Source organism: Semicossyphus pulcher, unplaced genomic scaffold, assembly GCF_022749685.1.
Source record: "Semicossyphus pulcher isolate SPU_LCO1_2020_fin unplaced genomic scaffold, fSemPul1.0.p SCAF_8, whole genome shotgun sequence".
Taxonomy (NCBI): Eukaryota; Metazoa; Chordata; class Actinopteri; order Labriformes; family Labridae; genus Semicossyphus; species Semicossyphus pulcher.
Genome location: NW_027211759.1, coordinates 19,896,562 through 19,922,878, shown reverse-complemented (window position 1 = coordinate 19,922,878; position 26,317 = coordinate 19,896,562). Strand labels below are relative to the sequence as shown.

The window sequence follows — 26,317 nt, the reverse complement described above, 5'->3', positions numbered from 1 at the left end:
TGTCACATCTGAAAAAAGAGGAGGTATTCCTTTGAGAATGATAGGAAACACATTTGTCTTTAACCACAGTGCAAAAAAAACTTGTCGTATGTGTTGATTTTTGTTCCTTTATAAAAGGAGGATCTTATTTAATTGGTGATTCCAGTGTTCTAGATTTCAGCGAGGGTGTAGCAGAGTCTTACAAAACATCCTCAGACACAAACACACACATGCACATCAAGCGGGTGACTCATAGCATCGTCCGATGAACAGCTGAGTTTAACTGAGACCTCCTGTGAGCCTGGGAATCAATGCCAGCCTGCGCAAAATATGTGCTTTGTGGAAGCACATGATGAACGATGAAATGTCATAGGCATTGTTGTATTTCTGAACGACCCATAAACACTAGGTCCATAGGTCATTTGTATTCATGTTTAAAAAGTTTCATATGAAATAAAAGGAGGAAAAGAACATTTCATAATCCTCAGACGAGCACAGAACAGGGCTTTGTAGAAAAGTCACATTTATCTAGTCGGTTATTGTCTTGCAGTCTTACAGTCATGAATGCTTTTTGCATTAAGCTGCTGTTGTTGTTCGTTTTCCTGTCTTTCCTCTCCATGTCCTGGATCCATTACTGAAAGCATTACAGCATCAGCAAAAGATTTATTTTTTCTTCTCCTTTTCTCTCAAGGCCATGGCAGCAAGCAAAGCCTGCGGAGAATTTAAGATGCTCTTTATTGTTCAGTGCTCTTCTCTTCAGGGCTGTCAAAGCCCTTTAATCCTGCTTTTCTGCCGTACTCTTTGGACCTCCAGCGTGGTGGTGGGCAGCCAGTCAGCGCTGATTATTTAAAGGGTCGCTATTCATCAAACTCTGAGGTCAGCAGTAGTTAATGCACTTAAGATCGGCTGATGGCCCCTGTTGCTGACATATTGATCTCACTATGTCAAAACTAATATACTGCGCCACATTTTAAGTGAGTCAGCCCGGCTCTCAGTCGAACACTGATGCGTTGAGGCATTGGAGGCAAAACTGTGATGTTTCTTAGTGTCGTGGGATTTCTCTGCTCCAACAAAACCTCCTCCAAACTTTCCCATCTTGTTTTATAATGTTTTTTATTTGTTGATTCAACCCTTTCCGTGAAGCAATTTTGTAATTATTTTAGTTTTTGCATCATTGCCGTGGCTTGATGATGATTATAACCTATTAGTTGAATGAGAGGTAATTATCATCAGTGCTCACAGAATCACTTACTGTTGCTCAATAGGGTTTTTGTTCTTCCGTCTTGTGGTAATCATAAACAGCAAATCAATGATTGATGCTACTAGAGGATACATATCGGTCCTGTTTTTCTGAGTACATTTTCTGTGCACTGGGTGGGTGTACATCACTTGGGTGTAGATTTAGCTTTTGATTGTTTTTGACTGAGTCTGTCTTTAAAGCCCAGCGTGACACAAGTACACCCAAACAGCAGAGACGAGATGTTCTGACGAACCGAGTCGTGGGACAGGATGTGGACCCGAGAAGTTCCTGTGTAATCGCCGCAGAGATCTCACACACCGTTCCAACTCTGTAAATGCTTTTATGAGCCTCTGTGTACGGCTCCTCGCAGCTGAGAATGCAAACTGCTCTCAAATGGAGGTTAGGAACCTAATTGAATAAGACAAGGGTTTACGATATCGAGTATCAACCGTAGCATCTCTTGAACTCCGGTAATTATACACTTAGATACACAAGTTAGACAGCACAGACACATAATCATGTTTGAGTTTACACACGCACTTACAGAGACGAGTGGATGCAGACAGATGAGCACTTGGCAGAAGCTGTATTTGATTCCCAATAAGAAAAGAAACAGTGTGATGAAGTATGTATACAAGGATGGATGTCTATAGGGGTCGACCATGAAGACACACTTCAGCAGCTGGTTGTGTGTTTGGCTTCTCATCGTTCAATGAGCTGATTGATTTAGCTTTGTCGACATGAATTTGGCTTCTGTGGGATGATGCGTATTTCAAGGATGTATATGCGACATTTTGGGAAATATGTTATGCTGGGAGATTATTAGCTTATCTCAGCTAGAACTAAATCTTATGCTAAGCTAAGCTTACTGATCACAGTTAGCCCCAAAAAATGAGGATGTTTTCGATTTCCCCTTCAGACTCTCCTCAAAAGCAAATACGTGTTTTTTCCAACACTGTTATTTTAACCGTCTGATTAGCCATAAAACCAACCCGTCTGGCTAATGCTCTAATCGATCAGGAATGTTTTATGAGTGATCTCTGTGATTCATCTGACCGAGCGTTAACAGTCTTCTGTTTTACTAAGAGTCTACTCACTTAGTCCCGCTCTACGTCTGTGCTTCTAGCGTCTCGGTCGTCTGATCGGGTGAGTCAGGCAGACTTCTTACACTAATAGCTTCCATCGTGTCGGCCGGGGCCTGGCGCAGTCTGGCGATGAGACGGCAGATTCTGTGGTGAAACCGGCAAAGTGTCTTAGATGATGAGGCGAGGCGGTGGGTTTTGGAGGGGGGTGGTTAACTGAACCTTTTGGTGCCTGTCGCTAACTCAGAACTTCAAAGCAAAGGTCGGGCTGGGGGCTGGGAGGCAGTTTGGGACTCTGGGATTGAAAGGGTTAGGGGGCAACAAACATCATCTGTAATTGTGGTTCGTGAGGTTTGGGTTTTTCCTGCAGGCTTGCATATTCTGCTTTAAATTTTTAATGTGTGTCGAGCATGCCCTTGCCAGTCCCTGCACCAAATGCAGCTGGAGACCTCACATAACATCGCAGAGAAAGCACACAAAGACAACATACATATGAAACCTGCCAGACAGGAGACGCTGAAAGAGGCCTGTTTTCATTTCAAGGCCACGAAACTGGGAGAAATTAAAATAAGACCATGCTGTCAATTCATGTCAGAATGCCTTTTATTTCAAAGAAGTAACCCCCCTCTTCCTCTCAGAGTTATTGTTGGAACGCTGAGGGCCACACTGGAGGATAGTAGTGTTGTCTCTGACCTCTTTCCTGATTAAAACAAACATTAACAAACACAGAACTGAGTGAATGTTTCCCTCCATCCGTCTCTCTCCGGGTCTGTGTTGACAGGATGATTGTATGTTAATTTGCGTGTCTGTTGTCACGTGGGAGTTATGCTGTTCAAATTAACAACAGTGCTCTGCTAATCCCACAGCATATGTGAATGAGCCACTCGAACACACACGTTATCCTCTCTGTGTTTGTGGTTGAAGTCTATCTATAGGAATAGCCTCAACAAACTATAGGAATAACCAGCAACACTCCAGCTGCCCCACGCTGCTCTGTAATTAGCGCGCCGACACCGCAGAGCTCTGATGTCGCCTGGCTGGCTTTCAGCGCTGTGGGGAGATTAGGATCCCCCCGTGATGACTCGCTCTCCAACCTCCGCCAATTCTGTCGAAATCTGACTTAAATGAAACAAACCGAGATAAAAATGAATCTTAACAAGCACATTATGTTATGGAGCCCAGGAAAAGCAAACTTGTAAAAAATATAATTGAATTGAACGGACCATAAAGTTTCTCTCCAACGTGATGTAAAAACAGAAAACGGATGAGAGGGAGTGAGAACAGCGGGACTGAAATGTTTATTTACTTCACTCAGATACCACCGCATGACTCTTTCTGTGCTGCAAAGTTTCTTCTTGGTGTGTTTGTTTTACAGTGTACTTGCACACACTGATGGCTGTGATCAATGAAGGCACATAAACACATCAGATAGGACATAAATGGGGCTTTCTGCTGTTTGCTTTTATTTGGTTCTTGTTTCCAGTGTTTGCTGTAGATCGTTGCAGAGCAGATTGTTGTTTTTTAAGCTGGATGAAGCTGATTGTGGGATTTTTTTTCAGATCATTTACACTATTTATTTAAGTGAGGAAAGATTGATTGACTGGAAATGTTGCAAATGGGCCGGAAATTTCGGATTTGTTGACTTTTTTTTCTGAATTCGCCTTCCTCGTCTGTTCCAGGTGCTGCGTGGGGCTCAGCTCATAGCGGTGGCGTCAGCTGATGGCGGGGCCACAGCAGTCGAGGGCTCCCCCCTCCCACCCGACATCCAAGTGCAGTACGTCCAACTGGCCCCCGTCGCAGATCACACAGCTGCAGTACAGGTAAAACAACACACACACACACACACACACCTCTCAGGCTCTTTTACACATGTACACAAACACAGATCGTTTGTTACTGGGTAACAATCCAAGTGCTTGAGTATTCTGCTATTGTATGAGACGAAACAGACCCTAGTATTAATCTTAATCACTACAGCTACACATGTTTCAACCAATGACTGTATATATAGATGGGCGACGCGTCTCCATCTGCGCTCGTTGTACAAAATTGAAGCCAAAACACCTCTGTGATGGGTGCTGCCATCTTGTGCTGGTGACATCATTTGGAGCCAGAATTGCACAGCAGAGATCGGCGGGTGGAGCCGCTGTAGCCACTTCTGCTAACCAAATCACACACTTAACTTGCAGGAAAACACCGAAGTGATCCTGCATCCATGCTCCTGCGCAGGAGCCATATTTGTCAATCATCCTTTATACAGCATCAAATATATTATTAAATCTAAACTTGAGAAAAATTGGGCATAAATCAGCATGATAAGAACTAACTATAATGACAGAAACCATGTCTGAGAAACATTTATTTGTCGTGTATTTTGATTTTATAGTTTGACTCATGTCCCATCTGTTAACATGGAGGAGGCGGGCTTTATGAGCTATACTGCAGCCAGTCAGCAGGGGGCGCTAGAAATGTTTTGGCTTCACTTTTAGGGAGCTGTTATGTCGTCCATCTTTTTATACAGTCTATGGTTTCAACTTGTTCCCCACCTCTTAATTCCTGTTATCAGTCCTTTACTAATGCTGTTAATCTGTACTCAATGCCAGCAGACATTTTAAGCTGAGGATTTTAAATGCATGTAAATAACCGATAAACTGAAATGTACAGTCAGTACTTCTGTTCCTGACAAGGAAAATCTCCCTTTTCTAAATGTATTATATTCATAGACAGTCAATGTAAAGTCAGCTCAGACGGAGCCTTGGAAGTTGGAGCACTTACTTTGGAAACTGGCATTTCTGACATAGATTTGGAAGTTAACTCTTAAAAGCAGCTTCAGTATAACTCAAATACATTTGTCTTCTGCATGATGTCATGATGTCATCAGGTTTTATTATATCAAACATTTCAGCATTCACTTTTTTGTTATTCCATTCGGTCAAATGAACCTCCCTGTTTATGGTCACGATGCGAGTCAAAGCCACACAATAACATTTACATATTCTTGTGATTCCAAACACTTTGTCATACCAAACAAACAACTAAACACTGCACAACCTCAAGTCATTACCAATAATACAAAAGGAATTCTGTTCAACTTGAAAACTATTCAAAGGTCCTCTGACATCAGCCTGCTACACAGGAAACTGAATTCTAAACTTTGTCCTCGTATTTTTCTAACTGCTAGCCCAATAAAATGTGTAGTTATTACCTAAAGAGCTGTACACAGCCTTGTGCTTTTGAAGTTTTTTTTTGTGAACCGTAATCATTTCACAAGAGTTGCTTTTTGTTTGTAGTCATGAATCAGAATAATATCATGTCTGTCCCCTTGTTAGAAATGTTTCAGTGAGTCACCTCAGACTTTGTAGACATCCAGACACAACAGTCCATCAATTAACATGTGGCGAGGCCCAAAACCCCCTTTTGACCAACAAAAACCTGATCGTAAGTCGAAAAAGTATTTTCCCTCTATTTAAAGGGCAAATTATTTAGATAGCACGATCTGGTGATGCCAGAAGACAATGACACACTCCCACTACCTCTTAAAGGGCCAGTTCACCAATTTTCAACCTCAGTCCTATCATACTATTATGGGGAGCTAATGCCATTATGGTAGGAAAAAAATGTGCTCTGTGCCTTCAGAGGACGCTATCTGCTTCTCCAATGGGCCCTGGAAAACTTCAGCCAGGCTATGTAAAACGTGTCATCTGGCGAAGGCCAGGGAGCTTGCTAAACTACACTTCCTCAATCTAGGACGCCCGCCTCCGATGTCATGTCTCGTTCAAAATCGTCAGGTTTGAAATTTAGACTGCAGACCTGAAGATTTTTTAGATGGTCCACCAGTATATTCTCGTCGTATTTCAGATTCTGTACCGCTCTGAGCCATTGCCTGCAGCGATCAATGTCCTTGACTGACAAGAGTAGTATTTCACTCCAGCATCTCTCCAGCCGTTCCTTTCAGAGGGAGGGGCGAAATGCACGCTGGGTGTTGTAGGAATGTAGAATGGGCGAAACCACGATCTGTTTGTACAACTCTCTCCACAGCTATGGTGCCAATTTTAAATATTATTGCTTCTATCGATTACAGAGAACACCAGCTTTGACTGACAGTGGCTTTTTCCAGGGGCAAATTGCTCCTTTAAGCCTGCTTTACCACGGGGGGCTTTTGCTAGAGCCCTCTGCAGGCCACAAACTCCAACCTGACTCAGAGACTGAGACAGACCCACGCACTCTATCTGATGTGCACTCTCTACTAAACACACAATCAAACTCATAAACACACAAATAAAATACTTTTAAATTACTTTTTCCCCTTACTTTTCTAAATAACATTAGATGTAATATTTGTTCATAATTATTGTAATTTCTGCAATTTAGCTGAACTACTTACAGGTACATCGGGTCTGCTTTTCTCCATGTTCATTTTTCTGTGTTAAAATGCACGTAGCTTTTGGTCATTATGACAGCTGTTTGGACAAACAGTAATTAAACATAACGACTTGGAGTGGATGAAGTGTTAGAAGGAGATGAGTTACCAGAAGATATGCCTAAAACCCTGTGATGGTTGAGCTTGTTAGGAAACGGCCACATGTGGATTCAGGATGGTGCACAGGCAGCGACACAGTGGCCTTTGAAGTGGTCAGGTTTACTCTGCACACAACATAACAGAACAGCACGTTACCATTGTTCTTTCTGCTTTTTGTTGAATATTTTGTCCTTTTTATCCTTTAAACCCCTTTCCCTCAAGTCTGAATTTTCTACACTCCAGCCCTGACGTGAGACAAGTCTTTGTTGTGTTGTTATTGTACAAACAAAAGAGAACTTTAAATGAATAATGGCTGTGTAAAAAATACCAGTCCTATCCTGCTATAGATCTCCCTGTAGACTCTGCAGTGTTATTGATCATATTCGCCTCCTTTAAAACAAGTGGAGAGCAAATGTGATGAGCAGCCATGCATCAGGTTTTGGGACTTGCCGGTTCATTCAGACCTGGTTTGTTGTTTGTTTGTTGTCTCGGTTGTTGGTCTCTTTCCCCTGCAAGCATGGAGTTGATTAATGTACCCTACATTAATTAATTTGGATGCACACTCATTGACAGTAAAACTCTTTATTTATGTTTTCACAAGCTAACAAAATGGTTTCCACACCATGCAGTGTGATTCAAAGGCCTGTGCTCCATGTTGCTTGGCACAGCCAGCAATCAAACTGTTTGTTTACTTAACTGATTTGTTTGAAGTGATTTTTAGGTCTAAAAAGAGGTCATTTTTTCCTATTGTTTGATTGTATACAGATTTGAACACAACTCAACAAAGTTGGCCAGCAGTCTGATAAGTCATCAGCTTTGGGTTCAGTCAGGGCGAAATGACAGGACAACAGTTGGTTGTTCAATGTGCTGTCTATTTATGAAATCAAAAGTTATTAAGGCTCCAAAAAAAGCAGATTTTTGTCAGAATTCAGTCCAAAAAAAAGAGGTTGGTGTTAAGGTCCAACAAATGTGTTAATATATTTTGATCTTTCTTGCTTTTACTTGCTTTAAACCACCTGTGAGGAGTTTTTTGCTGGTTATGAAACAGACTGAAACTAATTATGATTACTCTGTATGACCTACAAAAGCAAACCATCAGCGACATGATTGATTATTTCTATGTAGTTATTTTTAATGCCTGAAACTGCTGGCGGAGGGTAAACGGCACACTGCCTTTGTTTACACTTTCCAGGGCAAACTTTTAAAGTGAGTGATACAGATGACTGTTAAAGAAAGCAGGATGAGATTCTTTGTTAAAAACCACCACTAACACATGTACAGGACAAAATCAGATAAGAGGTACAGGTTTGTCCACAGGGGGTGCCAAAAGTTCCTCACAGGAGCTTTAAAGGAAGTAATAACCTACCTAGATCTCTCAACCAATATTCTGAGCATAAGAAAAACATTTGTAATGCCTTCAATTTAAACACTAAAAAGTAGAGGACACATAAAACTGAAAATATATTGTAAAGACACATTGCAGTCATTGTATAAAGTAGCCTGTGTCTGGTACAGGGTGGGTTATTATCACAGTTGGGTTTTGATGTCCCAGCGTGTAAACATTGCTGACTCTGAGTTCAAAGTTGACAGGAAGGTTAGCACTGTTCTTTTTCCCTCGCTCTGAAATGTGTTGAATGGAGTGCATTGCTCTCATCCGTCTCCAGACATGTGGAAGCATTTATACAAATTCTTGAAAAATTACTTAGGCTGTTGTATTTATTTATCTCCATGCATTTTTCCTCTCTCTTTATATAATGGTTTCCATTACACAAACTAGATAAAGTAGAGGGGCAACACATTTTTCTTTGTTGCTTTTCAAAGAGCATTTGTACTTGTTTGTGATAAACTGTGGCTGCATTTTTATGTTGCATGGTATATGTCCAGCTCTGGTCTGAAATCTGGACCAACAGCCTGGTTTAAAACACACTTGTTAGAAAAATACCACAGCAGTTTTGAATACGTATAATTCAAAGCAATGGAACAATTATTTATCAGTATTTACAAATGGAGAGCAAGGCCGGTTCAGCTTGTCCTGTTGTTTAAATTCTCTGTGAAAACATGGATCAGACTTTTATTTGGCACTTTTCTACCGCCAGTGGTTACAGTGTGTCAGCCTCATGTGTTGTTACATTGTGTTTTTGTGCTGCTGTGGTGCAGCTGCGCTCCACTCACTGCTGTTGTCTAGTGACAGCATGCTGGGCTGGAGGGAGGATTAAATGCTGCAGGTGTGTTTGAGGGAACCTTTGGCGCACATTCGAGGAAGGAGTGAGTCACACTTCATGGTCATCATCCAGACTGAGTCATGAACCTCTCTCATCTTTTAAGGGTTTTTTTAGCCACACAAAACCTCGCTCTGACTGACACTGAACATAGAAACAGTCAGAGGGCATTCAAATACAGAAAGCTCATCACTTGACACGTCTCTTTACACCCGTCATTCTGCTTCTTTTACTCAGCCCTTCGAACTTCTGATACGTGTCTTCTCTAATCTCTCAGTTCACAGTTCACTGCTGCTTCTTTCTTTGGTTTATTCACTGTGATTGTAAAGGGGGCGGGGCTTAAGTATGGCCTGGTCTCTATATGTTAGTTCACAGGAATCATCTTTGTTACCCATGCTACATTATTAGGGAACATTTCACCACAAGATCACTCTTTCTTTATTTTGTCGTTCAAGATTTTATTATCATATACGACATACACAAATACAAATACAAAACACAAAAAAAATAGCAAAACAAAACAAGACTAGGTCAAAACCTAGTATGTGGGCAATGTGTTACAAGGACTGTCCTTATGAGGCCGATGACAACGTGTTTGAAAGCAGGCGCACGCTGCGGATGTAGGTGAGGACAGCGGATGAGCAGCAGAGGAGCAGCCCCGCCTACTCCCCGAACAAAGTATCCAGAGCCGTATGGACAGAGAGTCGTTGTGTAGTCACGAAGTCTGCAGCTGTAGGCAGCAAAATAGCCTCGGTCTTGAGTTGTATTATCCACGAATATTTGGATATTCGTTCAAGGTGTGAAAAACCTTTAAAAGGAGATGAGTGAAGTGGAGGCACTGTCCTTAGGAGGCCGATGACAACGTGTTTGAAAGCAGGTGTGTGCTGCCGATGTAGGTGAGGACAGCGGACGAGCAGCAGAGGAGCAGCCCCGCCTACTCCCTGAACAAAGTATCCAGAGCCGTACAGACAGAGAGTTGCGCCAGTGGAGGTCCAATATGCTCCATGATCCACCATTGCGATGTCGCAACTCTTTCTCTCTACGGCTGTGAAAGTACCCTCACTCACTCGCTCAGTCACTCGCTCAGTCACATACAGACCCATGTGTAGGGCTGACCCCGGCGTTCAGCCAAAAAAAAAAACACACTCCGGCCAGCTATAGTTCATACATCTACAAATGCATTGCACACACAAGCACCTACAGTTACAGTATGCACACACACACACACACACATACACACACACATATGATCTTACCGTCTTTCATATGTTTCAGGCTGCTGAGCTGACCCCGGCCTTGCAGGCGGACATGGAGGTGAAAGAGGCCATCCAGGGTGCCATCCAGGGAGAGAATGGCGAAGTGGTACAAATTGTCACGTCTGTGGCCACATGAAGACCCCGTCTGGTTCAACACAGCCCAACACTCTGCGCTACAGCAAAGCCCGACATGTCCTGATGGAACATCAAAAGGCTGACAACTGATTCCAGTCTGCAAAGCAATCAAGTCTGAAAGAGTTTTTCACAAACACTGATGAAACACAGGGAGGAAGCTTTTTTCAGTTTTTTTGTTTTCCCCTGCAAACTGCTCAATTTATTGCCAACCAGATGTCACCATGTGGAAATGTTCACAGAGAACTTGAAAAGGCTGTGATGCTCCAAAATCAGCTGTGGTCTTTCTGTTGTTTTCATCACCAGAAGGACCTGGCCCACCGCAGAATACACAGTGGGATTATAGTCTATCCAGGGAGGATGCTGCTTATGCAGACCATCACCCTGCCACTTCATCAGCAGAGATGCTTGTTTACATCAACCTTGGAAAAGAGTGGAGTTATTTGGAGTTAAGCTTCTTGGCTAACCTTCGAAAACCCACAAGGGTTTCTAAAACCCCTGAATCCCACCTCAAACAGCCAATACTGTGCTCCTTACTTCCCGTTGTTGTTGTCACGTTGGACTGCAGTGGAAAGTAGATTTAGTTGAGGACAGCTACTCTTGTTTGTGATTAATTTGGTTCCCTGTCACTCTTTAGATCCAGTCCATATTTTGTCTCCCGGCTGTGAACCCTGCTTTCCTTTACTTCACTCAGCTTGTTTTCATGTTGCTTTTTTCCGCACAGCTTTGTTTGTTTGTTTGATTTATGTAATTGTATCATAGTAAAATGTTTGGAGGGCTTTAATTTTGGAGGTAGAAGACCATGAAATAGAAGAGATGGAGCCAGTGGTAGACAGTACAAGTTCCTTGTAGAATACCAGGGAAACCCTGAAGTTGTTTATTTCCCTCTGTTTTGTGTCTGTGAAAGATACATTCATGTGAATAAAACATGTTTGTGGTTGCCATAAAAGTTTGTTTTCTTTCTACATTTCCTCTTTATTTCCTTCAGACGTGGTCGCCCATATGGCTTCAAAGATTCCCAAGACATGACTTTGCTTTCATCCATGACAAGACAGACAATTGAAGAGAGCGTGAAATGCTAGTTTGGTTTCGGGGTCTTGTTTTATCACGAGTTAATTTACTCACTGTTCCTGAACTAAATATGTGTCATGTCAACTCCACTTACCATTGGATTAAGCTACTGTATTGTCAGCAGTACTAACAAAATGCACAGGAAAAAAATCATCTTTTACTGGTTCTCAACAAAGTTTTTATCATAATACTGTAATGAACTCGTTGGTCTCGTTCTAACAGTTTGTCTCCACTGCACGGTGATTTTCTGTCAGTAAAGAGAGAATGCGTGTTGTTTTGTGTTGGACTTAATATCAACTAATGATGAATTTCTCTGCAGTCGGCAATAAAAGAGATAAGCGAGACACTGGCTGTGTGTTGGTTTGGAGAAGTTTCCCATGCTCTGTGTGATGTAATCGTGTATTTTGGAGTGCGGGGAAAGAACCAGGCGACAAAATGAACTTGATAAAACAACATCCACGGTCTTGGCTGCTTCCTCTTGTTTCCTTTTCGTCTGTTTTTTTCTGTCTCTGACCCACTTTATATCCACCTCAATGTGCGTTTTCTCCTCGAAAGCTGTCTTAAAGCCTGTTTACTCCCCTTGAAAGTTACACACTAAGATACATTTACTGGGATAGACTCGTTTATACATCCCTTTTGTGATAATCTCGATGTAGTTCAGTTCAAATGTTGGCTTGGACGACTGTCTCCCCCCTGTGACCCCGTCCATTAAATCTTGGACTTGGAAGGAAACAGACTTCACTTGTTACGGTCTCTTTCTCTTCACTTTTACAACCCTGGGCTCCGTCCAGGAGCTGGAGTGGTTACCATAGCATTAGACCCTCTCTCAGGCTGCCCCGAAGATAACCTGCTGAAAACACAAATGAATGATAGATTGAGGGATGAGACTGTTTGGAAGCAGGATGCAAGTTTTGGGGAGAAGGAGTGGAGTGATGGACAGAGAGCAAGCGGTGTATCTTTCTCTTCTCTCAGCAGTTCTGTGTTCTCCTGCAGCGATGGCGGATCTGCTGGCGTCTGCTACATCATGCAAGCACCAACCTCTCCTGGCTGCACATCTTCCCCTGCTCCAACTTTTTACAAGCATGGAGGAGTTATATCAGGATGTAAAAAAGATGAGTGAACAGATTTGTTGGAGCAGAAATGTCCAAACACGATGTGTCTCCAGGATCGTAAATCAGAAACTGTTAATCTTGGGGAAACAAAGCTCCACACAGCCGGGATTTATCTGTCTAGCACCCATGGATAGACTTTACCAGAGCAGCGATGTCACAGTTTACAGCACATACACATTTTTTTTATTCCTCACTTGCTGCATATTTTGAAAGGTTAAAAACAAGGCATGCAAAACCTGCCTATGGAAACATCTCTGTCTCTGACTGTTTCCTGTTGCATGTGAGCGGAGTATTTATCTCTCCTGTCTCTAAATTACGCAGATTCTGGACGTATGTGTTTCATTTTCTTAAATTAGATGGTAGAACTGTCAAGAATTTAACTACATTTCTGCCCTTTTGGTTGCTCAATAAAAATGAAAAGCTGATAATCCATCTTTTTTTGGCTGACATTTCTTTTTTTTTTTTTGCTTCTTTTAGTTGAGTATCAGGTATCAAAGAATGAACCCCATGTCCCTTAGCGAAAACTTAACATGGTCGATCAAGTAGCCTTGTAATTACTGTATACTGTGGTCAAGCAGCACACAGATGTTAACACACTTGTGGAGTACAAGCTACATACATAACCATTTATACCTAAGGCTACTTAACAATAACCTCATACTTACTTACTTTCAGTATTAATCCACATTTTTAACAACTACTTCTCATATGTTAAGATTTGATTGCAGTTACATCTATTCCAACTACAGACCTTGAACAGCCAAGGTCTTGCTGACTAATGTGCACATTTGCAGCACTTCTACTGACGTCATTACGTCTAAGTGCTCCGTAATGACCAAATAAATTGTACAATTACCTCCATATTTTTCCCAGTAGTGTATGTTTCCTTTATCGTCTGCATATCAATACCTATTTGTCTTTATGCATTATATTTTTTTCCCTTTCGACCTTTTTCCCATGACCTTATTTAACCTTGCATTCACAAGCACGACGCTTTAAGAGAGCTCGCGCTGAATGACGCGGTCTTGTATAGAAGAATAGCTTCATCCATGTTTGTACTGAAGCTTCAAAGATATGAATTAGGCTCCAACTCAATAAGAACCAGCAGGGAATTCCTTTGACTCATGAAAAGCGGTAAACACAGTGAGGAGTGGGTGCGCTGAGGACAGCTGAAGCTGCGTGGATGGGAGGAACTCCCTGAGTTTAGGGACCAGATGTGAGGAAGAGGAGGGGTACAAACTCAGAACAGTTACAAAATACTTCCCGTTAAAACGTTGGTTAAAAACACTCTGCAAAAGATGACAGCGCAGACGTCGGGCTCGATTGAATGCTGCCAATTTTAGCGTCGAAGGTAAGTTAACATTTACTGAATGTCGGTATTTTTGATTGAAGTGCGTGTTACGTTGATGAACTGAAGGTGAACCTCGGCGTGATGACGTGAGGGGGGTAACTTCTTTTGACGGGCTCACGCGGGGCTTTCTGATCTGCATTTCTGCTGCACTCCCTTCGTGATTGCGTTTTTTTGACTGTCGATGTTACATAAAAGCCACACCATGATGTTGTAGGGTGTTTTTACAGTACAGTGGCTCACAATGTGTTTCAGCTCACACAAGTTACACATGTCTTAATGTGATTATTTCAGCAGGTGCAACATGCCAAAAACGCCCCAAACTATTTTAGATTTAATACATTAAATATTTTAGTGATTTATTTGTGTAATTTTTAGAGGGAATTTATTAAAGGCAGAAAAGGTTTTTTTCCCCCCAGTTATTTCCAACCAAGTAATCTGATTGGACAAGAGACATTCCACGAGTGCAGATGTAGAGTACAACAGCACTGGGACTTTTTATTATGTGTATCAGTCAAACTCAGCCAAGTGTTTTGAACACTACTATATAACTTTACAGCAAAAAATATGAATTATTTATTATGACTGAATCACAGCCATGCTGATATTCAGTACAATGGCCCTCCCTCTTGTGTGACATTGTTTAATTACTACCTGAGACTGTGCATAGCTTATTAGATATAGTTGGGGATATGCATCGTCTCTAAAAAAAATGTTTCATAACTTTAAAGACATACTGTACGTTTTATTTATAGAAGATATTATCATGGGTGGATGTGTGTTGTGGTGAAAATAGGGATGAGTGGGTGGGTTGGAAGAACTCATATCTTGGATAACTGAGAGGCCAGGCTTGTTTTTATGAGCCTCAGTGCCATAAACATCAAATCTAACTCGCTGATATTAAGTGTCTGAACTAGAGGCGTTTACACAATGAACATGTGGTCTGTTTGAGCAAGTGACTGTAAGCCATTTCATTAGCATCTAATCCTACTATGAGCCAATATCATTTGCAGCTTATTGAGGGAATGCTGTTTACTGTTGGCTGCAGTGAAGTTATTAACAACACTGTCTCTGTCCCTACAACATGATACCGGGAAGACTATCCTACAATGCAACACTTTTGCAGGTTAATAAGGAATGATAAGCAACATGTACTCTGACCTTGCGGTTAAAACTTGTAGTACAGTACCATACATTGTGCATCTTCTGCCTCAGCTTTTTCTCTTTCCTTCTTGTGGAATGCTTTTTGGCAAACGGCAGATGACAACTCACTGAAACATCCAGATTGATAACGTCTGTGAAAATATGCATCAGGGTTAGGATAACCTCAGTTTGAAAGACATGTATTGTTCTTATAATATAAGTCAGGGACGGAAATGACTGCATCCTGGAGTGTATTTTTGTTCACACTTATTGAGTTATACCATGCTAGAATGGTTCTTTGTTTTCAGACGCATTTGGGACCGAGAGAGGCGGTCCTGTTTGGACTCTGATTGCGTTGGAGAACGAGTGCTTGTTTGTTAACGCCAGAAAGCTCTCACGTGATGAAAGGAAACTCAGAGTTTCTGTACACTGAGCAGCAGGGAAAGTGCTCTGAGAGAGGCTGTGTTTGATTTACCTCCTCTTATCTTTGTTATGGTTAAAATATGATTATGCCAGATGTGGCATGCAGTACTTTTCTTTGTCTGGAGCCGTAAATGGTTGATAAGGCAGAGCATGTTTTCCTCCAATAGTACCAAGAGGTCAGCCCAGAAAAACAGGGACTCAGAGGTCTCTGGATGTGTTGAACACTTGTGTCTGACACTGCATCCCACCATCTCTGGTTATAGTCACACATTAACCCATCAAGATTCAAGGGTGTCACTCTGTGTGTGTTTGTGTGCTGCTGACAGATTCACATTTATTTACAATGTGAATGTAGGGGAGGGAGAAGTGTTTTATTGTGTTTGGGAGGCTTCATGAAGTCAGCTTCTTGCCTTCTTTTGGTGTATTAGCACACGGCCGAGGTTAGCTCAACCCCAAACCTAAGACATCCTGCCACCATAGTCACTAGAGAACGAAAGACAGAAAAGCCTTGTTCTGCCTTTCAACATGTATCTAGGCTCAAAAATGATAGCAGTGTAGACATATAATGAGTTTTCACACTCTAAAATGACAGGACATGGAGAGATGATTGGACTGATTCAGCATGTATGACTCAACCTAAGTGTTAGGTGGAGATAAAGACCCTCTCTGACATTGCAGTGGGCTGGGAACAAGAGGATCTTTGGCAGGAAGATAGATTGAGGAAGATTTTAATAGGATGGAAGAATTACACAGGGAGATAGGGAAGAGGAGGAGGTCGGCTAAAGATCAACAACATGATTTTCAGCTGGGCTAAAGAGAAAAGCAAGGCCCACCAACCATCACAAAACCTGCATGTATTCCAGCAATGACAGGTGTTTACTTAACAACTGGCAGATGTTTAGCAGAGACATACTTTTGTGCCAGCCAGTTAATGTAGGTAGTCATTGTAAGCTAACTAACCTTTCAAATACAAGCTGGAAAGTAATTTATATATCCACTATGTTTTTTTTTTTCATATTGGGCAACTTCCTGATACAGTTTGTCTTTTTATACTTTAAAAAAGTATGGTCTAAATATCTCAAGAGCAAGGCCTTTTCCTTTTTTCTTTAAATGCTGTGAGAACTGGCCCCTGTGTTTCAGGGTGATCCTGTCTCTTTAAGAGTGTGTTGCACTGTGGGTTGTTTGTAGCATAAACGTTGCTAGGCTAGCAAATTTCTCTCTGGCTGTCTTCAGTGAAGTCTACAGTAAACCCAGTTTATTCTTCAGGAATGACTTGCTGGTTCATGCTGTTTGTTTGGCAGCCACAGAGGACATTGGAGAGAGGAGCCACAGAATATTTAGTTTAAAAGAATGAGACAGAAAAAGATAGTGAGAATGCTTCTGTGCTACAAAGTCCACCTGCTTTTAACAGCAGAGCATGTGAGTGTCTTATTTCTATATTTTTTTAATACAAAGAGACAAAGTTAAATGAAATATTTCTGCTTCTGTACCAAAAGTAAGAAACATCAAAATACAGCCCTTAAACATATTTAATCGACCATTTCCATGCAGACATTTTGACTTGTCATCAAAGGAAAAGCACAGGTGAAACACATTTTGTTAACGATGGCTCAGTACTATCAAGTGTCCAAGTATGTTATGGCAGTAAGCTAGCCTACACGATACTATCACCCTGACAACAGCCCACTGATATACAGTGCAGTCATAGTATTTGATGTTCCCAGTTACACCTGTGCTTTTCCTGCTGTCATGTCCCAAAATGTCTGCTGTGAAACTACTCCATAGTCCATACTCACTATATGGCGAGTTCATGCAGAGGACAGATTACTACTCAGGCAATTTTCTCTACGTCATTGCTGTGTTTTTTTTCTTTCAACGTTTTTTTTCTTTCAACTAATGATTTAGTGACCATTAGTTGTAAACAACTTTTCTGAAGGGGTCGAGTTTGCATGTTCTCCCATTGCATGCATGGTACTCTGGCTTCCTCCGACAGTCCACAGACATGCTCGTTTCTTCTTTTTTTGAGCAGGGATAATGCACAAATAACATTAACCTTATACAAAACAAGGAGAGATGTATTGTACCGGGTTTTAGCAAATTGCTATTTTCTGCCCGTAGTCCCTGGGTAGATTAGTCCCTGAATTCCCCGTAGGTGTGAATGTGAGCGTGAAGGGTTGTCTGTCTCTATGCATCAGCACTGTGATTGACTGGTTGGTGATCAGTCCAGGGTGTACTCCACCTCTCAACCAATGATAGCTGGGATAGGCTATTGCGTGTACCCCGCATGAATAGGATAAGCAGTATAGATAATGGATGGATGGATTTTCTTGAGGAACCAAAAGCTTTGCAGTGGGTTTAATGCAGTCTGGGTGATTAACAGGTGTTATGTTAGGTTTAATTTTGCTGGTAGCAGTCTGTAGTGTGTGGTACAGGTCTTAAGTAGCGCTGAATGTAAGTGGAAGCTGGGCGCAGCAGGTATGCTGTAATGACCTGAAAACACCTGAAAGGATAAACTGTTATGATGATGTTTGTCTGAACAGAGATGATAGATTGATCTGAGTACTGAAAGCCATCCCTGAAGTATCATTACAGGTGTAATCTGTTTTAATGTCCTTTGAAATCCTGCTTGTATGATATTGCAAAATCCTTGATACATAGCCCGAACTGAGACAGTTTAACAGACCAAACTAGCAATGTTTTTTCCGCAGGTTTTACTGTTGATAAAGCCTTTGGTGATTGGCATTGTTTACAATCCGGCTAGCAACTTGAGGCACAAGAATGGAGTTGGAGTTAAGATACGACGTGTATCGGATTATTAGCTGCTCTTGCATGCAGATGTCTGATTAATAAAAAGCTAAATCGTCGTCAGATGACTGTAAAAGCGGCGCCGGGATGCCATTACGGCGGATTGTGTTCCGCCTGCTTTTGCTCTGCAGATGAACTGTAGTCCTGCATTCACCAAAGCCTGCTGATACGTGATTGATCAATACTACTCAGACTACAAACACACTACAAATGGAAACCAGACTTAATAAAGTTGTGTCCTTTTTTAAACCTAAATTACTTGACATAGGATGTTCAAACATCACATTTTAAAGCTGTCAGCAACCAATTAAAACATTTTTTTTAATCTTTATTTAAAACACATCCGTCACGAGTGGGTGTCTTTGACTTGCAGGCCTCTCTCTGCACATACTGTCAGTTTTCTAGCACCTTCATGCCTCTCCTGCAGCCGGGAACACCATGTCGCTCTCTTTGTTTTCCTTAATGACATCCAGAACGTGTTTGGCGAAACGGAGAGAGGAGAAAACTAGAAGCAGATCCTCATTAAATCTTTCACACTGAAACAAATCACATGCGGGGTTTTAGTTTGAAAACACAGGAAACGGAGAGCAGGATGTGATGCGAATCTCTCAGTTCAGGCTGTCTTTTCAAGCTCGGGTCTAATCAGGGTCCCCAGCTGTAAGAGGGACAGCGGTTCAGAGTTGTGCTGTGGTTGTGATGCAAGTGAAGACAGAGGAGAATAAGCAGGAGCCCTCTCTGCCTTCCAGGTCTGATAATTATCTCTGCAATCAGCACTGAACAAGAACCTTTTCATTTGTCTGATCCGCCCTGCCTGCACCACTCAGCTCCACCGTACTCAGCCCAAGAAAATGAGGTGAATGCTGTTGTACCCAGCTGCGTCTTGGCTCAGCAATAGTTCAGTGCAATTAGAGAGTAAGAGACAAGATCAGGAAACACCCAAAGGCCGTGTTGTCACCGGCTCAGTAACATGATGAAGTGAGTGTGCCTGGCAGAGGAGCCTCAGGAAGCCTATAGAGAAATATGATGTAAACTTCAAGGATTAGCCTGCACCGAGTGATCTCACAAAGGCAAACACAACATCAAAGAGAGCCAGTTTGTTGTTAGGACGGGACTGAATCAGTGAGATAGTGTAATAAGAATGTGCACTGGTCACAGACGGCTGTTGTCGACCTGAAGCTGTGAGAAGAACACATCTGATTGGGCAACCATAAAGATAATCCATTGTTTAATGCCAAATATAAGAGTGCTGATCCATGAGTGTGGTGTTTAATCTCTGCAGTAAATGGTTTAAGTGATCTGTTGTGTGTGTGTGTGTGTGTGTGTGTGTGTGTGTGTGTGTGTGTGTGTGTGTGTGTGTGTGTGTGTGTGTATGTGCGTGCGCGCGCGCGGGAGACTCCAGATAAAGCATTCATTTTTTGGTCTTAATTCAGCATCTGGTTCAGCTCTTCTTGATCACATGTTCAGTGGGTAGAGGAGTTGGGTTACAATACACACACATACACACACACACACACACACACACACACACACACAGACACGTTTAAGAGTTCCTGTTTTTATATTCGTGTTATTTTCTAACTTGGGATCAGGCCAAACTTATTTACATATATCCTTTATAGAAATATTGCTTCAGGCACTTTCTCACTATCTTATCCCCTCCATAAAATAACCCCTTCATAAATTTTCACTTCCATTCTTGTTTTCACTCATATACAGGAAGTCATTAACCTGCAGGACCGGTTTAATAACACCAGAGATGTATGAATGACTTTGATTTATCACGTCAAAGACCGACAATATTTATGTCCTCCAACGCTGGAGAAGCTTTAGTCATATCAAATGTATTAAACATCCTCTCAACTGAACCTCATATATATGAGACAAATACCTTTATGAAGCTATATTTCTAACATATGCACAAAAACTTCAGTGATTAACATCCTGCTATTAAAGTAATGATGGATTTATCGCAGGGTGGTAAATAAGGCTTTTAATCAGGTTGTAATTGCTGAACTCGTTTCTAAAAATTGGGTCACAAAGCTGTCATTGGTGTCGCGGAAGGATCAATCACTGTCGAAGAGATGATGAGAGAGATTAATGAGGAGAGAGGATTTCTGACTGGCTCTCTCTTTGTCTTTTTGCTCAGAAACATTCCTACTTTATGATGCAGCGAGCGCTACCTGAAGATATATTGACAGAAACATGACAGTGGATTCCTGAGAATGTGTGTGCACTCCACTGTGTGACTGTGTGTATTGGAGCTATTGACAGTCTTTCTTTATGACTTGTCTTTTTTTGCCTGGACATGAACTATTGCATTTTGGGGGAAAAGAGAGCAAAAGGAACCCTTTAGCCCGAGGCCTCGACAGGTAGAGACGTTCGCTTCACCACTCAAAATGATCAGTTATTGTTGAGACAATGGGTCCTTGATTTCAGACAGAAGTAAACAAAAGCAGACATTTCCTTTGTAGTAACAGGTGATAGATATTGTCGGCTATAAAGACGTTTATCACTTACAGATTTGATCAGTGAGGTGGTGGTTGTCTGGTTAGCTAACTTTGTGAGTTGAAAACGTGTCTCAAACAGACAATAGCTGTGTAGGCTACATGATATAATTAATTTAACACAATGGTTGGATTTAAACTTAGTTCTTCATAAGATTTTCTTCATAAGATTCTCTTTATAAGATCGATAGTGCGACATGCATTTGCTTGTGTTTTGGTTTTAAGCAGGTCCACAAACAAACACCCACACCAAACTCTTTGTATTTGGAGCACTGCGCTTTTTACAGATCAATGCACACAGCTTTAACATGTGGAGAAATCCATATTAGCTCAGCAGGCTGCTGTTTCTGTTAGTGTTGCTAAACTGTGAGGGGACAAGTGCCTTTTTGGAGCGAGGTTTAAAGATATAATCGACGATATTCATTTAAATAAATGTCTGTTAAGTCACTATCTATCGCCGAACGAGGTAACACAATGGCGATTGAGTCTATGGCCCACTGATGAAAGCCTTTGCATTTCCAGTATGTAGTATTATTACGGACTGGGTGTCTGTGGCGACTTTCGCGTTGAAATGACACGTTTCCATCAGCCAGCAGTGGTTGGTCTGTCAGAGAGGGTAGGCGGAGCTATGCGGCTGCTTCTCCAGACTCTGCAAGTGTTGCAAGTAAACAGTAATCTACTATGGCTGAACAAACAAAGAAAAGATCAATGACTACAGATACAACTTCAAAAATAAGTGAAAATCCAAAGAAAAAGAAACAAATTTGACGCTCAGATGAAGCAAACAGTCTAAAAAGCAAAGCAGCCGTCAGCGAGGAAAATGAAGAGTTACAACTGTAACAAAGGGAGCCAACCAGAGACGTCGGGTTTTCTGGGACGTATGCGCCCGCAGTTGCCAATTATCGCCATAGGTGCCACCAAATAGAACGGGACTGAAATCTTCAGGATTATCACTTTAACTAATTGTCAGTTGTTTAACACACCCAGTTTAAAGCTTTGCAGAACTGCGGGTACTATACACAAAGCACTGGCAATGTACCTGATGACCCTCTTATTACCGTGCATAACTGCAAAAATGCATAAATACAGATGATAAATGAGATACAATCGATCAAACAATTCAGAAAATTAGATTGCTCAGAAACCTTGTATTTTCACAGCTGTACTTAGTGCCAAGTTGCTCCTGAGTATTGCATACTGTGTACAGATGGGAACAAAGCCTGGGATTGTTGCAATGTGTTTCTCAGAGCAATCAAACACACATGAGGCAATGTGCAGACTGTGGTAAATACTGTGAAAGCACATACAGAGTATTCTTTACCACTAGAGAAAGCACATTTTGTACAATCACAAGATGGTGTAGACATGCTGTAGGCTAAGGATGCACATGTGTGCAGAATCAGAAACCTCCTAAAGATTGCAAAAGGACGGTAAGAAAGTTTAAGTAAACCCTTTAACAGGCCATGAGGATATTCTCTTACACTCATATTGAAAATAAAGTGTGACCAAATGTGTGTCTAACATTTGCGGTCATGGATTCCTGATTTTCATTTTGATATCATAGTTTATTATTCTAAATAGAGACATGTCAAACGAGTGCAGATTACACAAATAGAGTTATACTTGAATGAAGAGATTACAGTAACTGACATTTTTGAAGTTGTATCTGTAGTCATCGATCTTTTCTTTGTTTGTTCAGCCATAGTAGATTACTGTTTACTCACAACACTTGCAGAGACCGGAAAAGCAGCCGCTTAGCTCCGCCTACCCTCTCTGGCAGACCAACCTCTGCTGGGTGGTGGAAAACGCGTCACTAACTGGGCGCCGCTTGTGATTTTTTCAGCTAAAGTCGCACCAGACACCCAGTCTGTAATCCTGCGAATGCAAAGGCTTTCAACAGTGGGCCATAGGCTCAATCACCATTGTGTTACCTGATTCAGTGATAGATAGCGACTTAACAGGCGTATTTGCTCTTTTGCTAAGACAACAACTGTTATGTCAGCTAGCAAGCTAAGGACAGTTAGCTTACCTTAGCATAAAGATTTGCAGTGTCCTATTTATCCTACTGCCCTAAGAGTTGTATTGATCCTCACATTTAACAACATTTCCTTTAGCTCTTGATGGTTTTAGTAACGTGTGTTTGGTCCAGTATTGCTCTGCTCCCCCAAAAAAGAGTAAGAACATAAAGGTTTGCTTGACACAGAGCTTAAAAACTCTGCATATTTTATCAATCTGGAACCAGCTATTACAAACCAACCCTGTGTACCTCAGTATAATGATGTGTAATTTGAGCATCTGACTCAGCTAAACACAACTCCAACCAAAGAGTCATTCTGAAGAGCATGCCAGACATGAGAGTGGGCCTGCTGGCCCGGTTCACATGTTGTGATTTAACTGAGAGCGACTCAGATATTAAAGATGGTTTTAGTGGGTAGAAAAAGGAAGCATTATTCCAATTATTCCTATTTAACCTCTTTAAAATGCTTTATGTTGTTATAAAGGGCAGCAGGATTAAATCACTGTGTTGGTGGCAGATTCTGTGTGAACAGTAGTTTTGGTAAATATTTATAATGGAGGCACTCGCATCTCTGTGTTATGATAAGACATGTGATCCAGGACATTACTGACCGGGGGCCTCCTCTGTGAGACAGACACACGGCCCTATGAAGTCACTGCTGCTGCTGAGTGAACGTATTTTGATTAGACATTAGATCCTGGTCATTACTGATCCATCTCTCTATTAGGTCTATGTATCATTTCATCTCTCTCTGCTGTGATTGCTTCCACATGTCCGGCCTCAGGCTGCGCAGGCCCACACAGGGCTCCAGTACGGGGCTTCAGGAGCCCCTATAATGGGGCTTGGAGTCCCCCTGGATGCATGAGTAGAGGGGACACAGAAGCCTGCTGATGAGGAGGTGGGTGGTGGGATAATATGAGGGTAGATTAAGGATTTAGGGAGACACATCCTTAGGCCTGCTTGGTGATGAAAGAAATTTGGATCATGGGGATGCAGACACAGATGCTAGCAGCTCGATGTTTATGTATACATCTATACACAGGAGGTATTGTATGTGTGTGTGTTTACAGTTAACAGTGTATATATTTGTGCTCAGCCTCTGGGAAAGGTGGATTACCAAGCGATCAGGGCGTATCTGAAGCCACACATTCATTCGAGTCAATTCACCTGAAAGTTCTTAAAGACAGGATATGTTTCATACTTCCATAATATACACAGGGGAGTCTTGGTTGTCAGTTCTACCCCAGGTGGAGTGTACATCTGCCCAAATGATCCGTGTCAGGAAAAGCACAGCAGAAATGGGGAAAACATCTGCGGGCGTCCGTGAAAACACAAAAACAGTCTCACCCCCATTTTCCGCAGAAAACGTCTCGCCCGCACGATCAAATGACAGACAAACTGTTTAGTAATTTATTCGGCTCGTCCCTCTGGCTAGCTGTCGTGGTGGTGGTGGGAAGCCAGAGGCGTCAGTGGTGAAGGAGAACCCGAAGTTTGGGAGAAGGAGGAGAAGAGTCCTAAAAAGGAAATCAATGTGAAGCGCCAAATTTTGATTTGTGGCACCCTTTTATTTATTTTTTTTCCAAAACTCCAGCCGACTGTTTTAAATCAGGGCTCTCAGCCAGTTTGACATTTTCCTGTTGTTTATCAGTTAAATATAATCCTACACGGGTTTATGGTTTGTCTCAGAGAGGTGCAAAAAACTCTCCTAGAGAAGTGCTTTTCTTTGCTGTAACCATTTTTTCTTTTATCGTTCAGGACGTCTGTTGGCACCGTTTTGATGTTTTGCCTGTTTTGTCAGGTTACATTGTTAGCTCTGAGAATATCAGATATATTTTTGATTGCAGTCCTGAAGATTTCGCTCGGAGAACTTTCCGCCCAGTGAACAGCTCCATTCTCAGATAACAATGCTCAGCAATTACCCCGCCAGCTGAGACAAGCGTGTGAACACCGTCAGCCACACTGACTGAAGGAGGCTAAAGATATTTGGTTTCTTGTGCAGGAAAAAACACAAGTGCGAGGACTATTTCTTCCTGCCTCCACAGTTCATGGTAACCAGAGAATTAAACCCACAGTGATTTTGATAAGAGCGGATTGTAACATAGGCTTTGGCAGCAGTTGTTTGGCTTGAGTGTCACTTTTCTGCACTGACGTGGTGCTAGAGAGCCGGAGTGCATCCCCATGTGCAGGCAGTGTTTGTGCTGAACCAAATCCACACTGTCTGTTGCACAGAAACATCCCCATGTTTGCTCAGGGAAGTTACACTGTGCAGTACATGAACCCTGAAAAAGGAGGCCCGTGGGCCTTTGAAAATAACAGCTTTCCACTACTACACACAGTGCAGCCAATCCACCTTGATTCAAAACATGTGCCTGCAACAAGATAATGCTTTTTATAGAGCACACGCTGTAAAGAAGAGTGTTTGTGCCGTCTTGTCATTATGAATTTAGAGTCAGTCAGGGGGCCTTGAGGGCTCACTGGAAAGCTGTCATTTTGTGGAGGGGGACACATTTACCTCTATGAATATTTAGACAGCAGGACCACAGTGGTTAGAAACAAACTGCGCCTGCTTGTTTCAGAGCACAAACATGTTGTTGACAATCACATGAAGATCATACATGACTGTGTGTTTATTACACTACACATTAGGGATGCACGATGTTTGATTTTTTGCCGATATTTTCCAACCCTTTTTTACCGATTTCGATACCGATATATTTGGCGCATGTTTTTTTCCACCTAATTGCAGAGAACATCAAGTCTACCCTGTAGTGGAATTGATATCATGCCTATTCTTATTGTAGTGGCCCGCTGGCAGATTCTTGAGATTGCACATAGGAACCTTGCTGTTTCGGAAACTTTGAAAAACTGCCGCACCGCAGACATCTCGCAGCCTTCTTCACGCTTGAAGGAAGAGGTGTGGTGCACGCAGTCGCCCAGTTAAGTTTTTTAGGGAGTCACCGAGCATTTAGGCAAAATTAAAGCAGCAGAAAAATGACATATCTGTCATTTTCAAGCCATAATCTGCAGATACCAATAACGTGTGCTGATACACATCTAGAAGAATGAAGCATTCAACCATGACACTTTCAATCCTCTACACACGACTCATTGGTTAAACTCTTATTAGCTATAAAGCCCTCAGCAACAAATCTGTAAGACCGTGGTTCTCAACTGGTGGGTCGGGACCCAAAAGTGAGTCGCCGAGCTGTTTTCAGTGGGTCGCGGATTTGCGCTTGGAAAAAAAATGTCAAAAAGTTGATGCTGCCCTTTTATTTTGAAGGACCTTTCCTTTGACGTGTGTGCAGTAGTAGTGTAGTTTAGTTACACTCCATGTATTCACTGAGTGGGTAATCCCAGCTACAGTTACATTCTTGAAACGTGATGAGCCCTGCAGTCGTTGCAGTTTTTAGCTTATTTAAAGCTAAAAACTTATGCACTCATTCCACCATTTTGCTCGACTATTATAC

At 41.9% G+C, this 26,317-nt stretch overlaps 1 protein-coding gene across 2 annotated transcripts in view; it reads left to right on the top strand.

Annotated features, from left to right (window-relative positions):
* Positions 1-12,934, top strand: part of banp (BTG3 associated nuclear protein) — a 40,259-nt gene extending 27,325 nt beyond the window's left edge. For both annotated transcript variants that reach the window (XM_069686156.1, XM_069686155.1), the window contains exons 12-13: positions 3,981-4,121; positions 10,315-12,934. In XM_069686156.1, the coding sequence (XP_069542257.1) occupies positions 3,981-4,121; positions 10,315-10,431 (258 nt within the window). In that variant the 3' untranslated portion in view covers positions 10,432-12,934. The remainder of the gene's footprint in view (positions 1-3,980; positions 4,122-10,314) is intronic.
* The last annotated feature ends 13,383 nt before the right edge of the window (positions 12,935-26,317 follow it).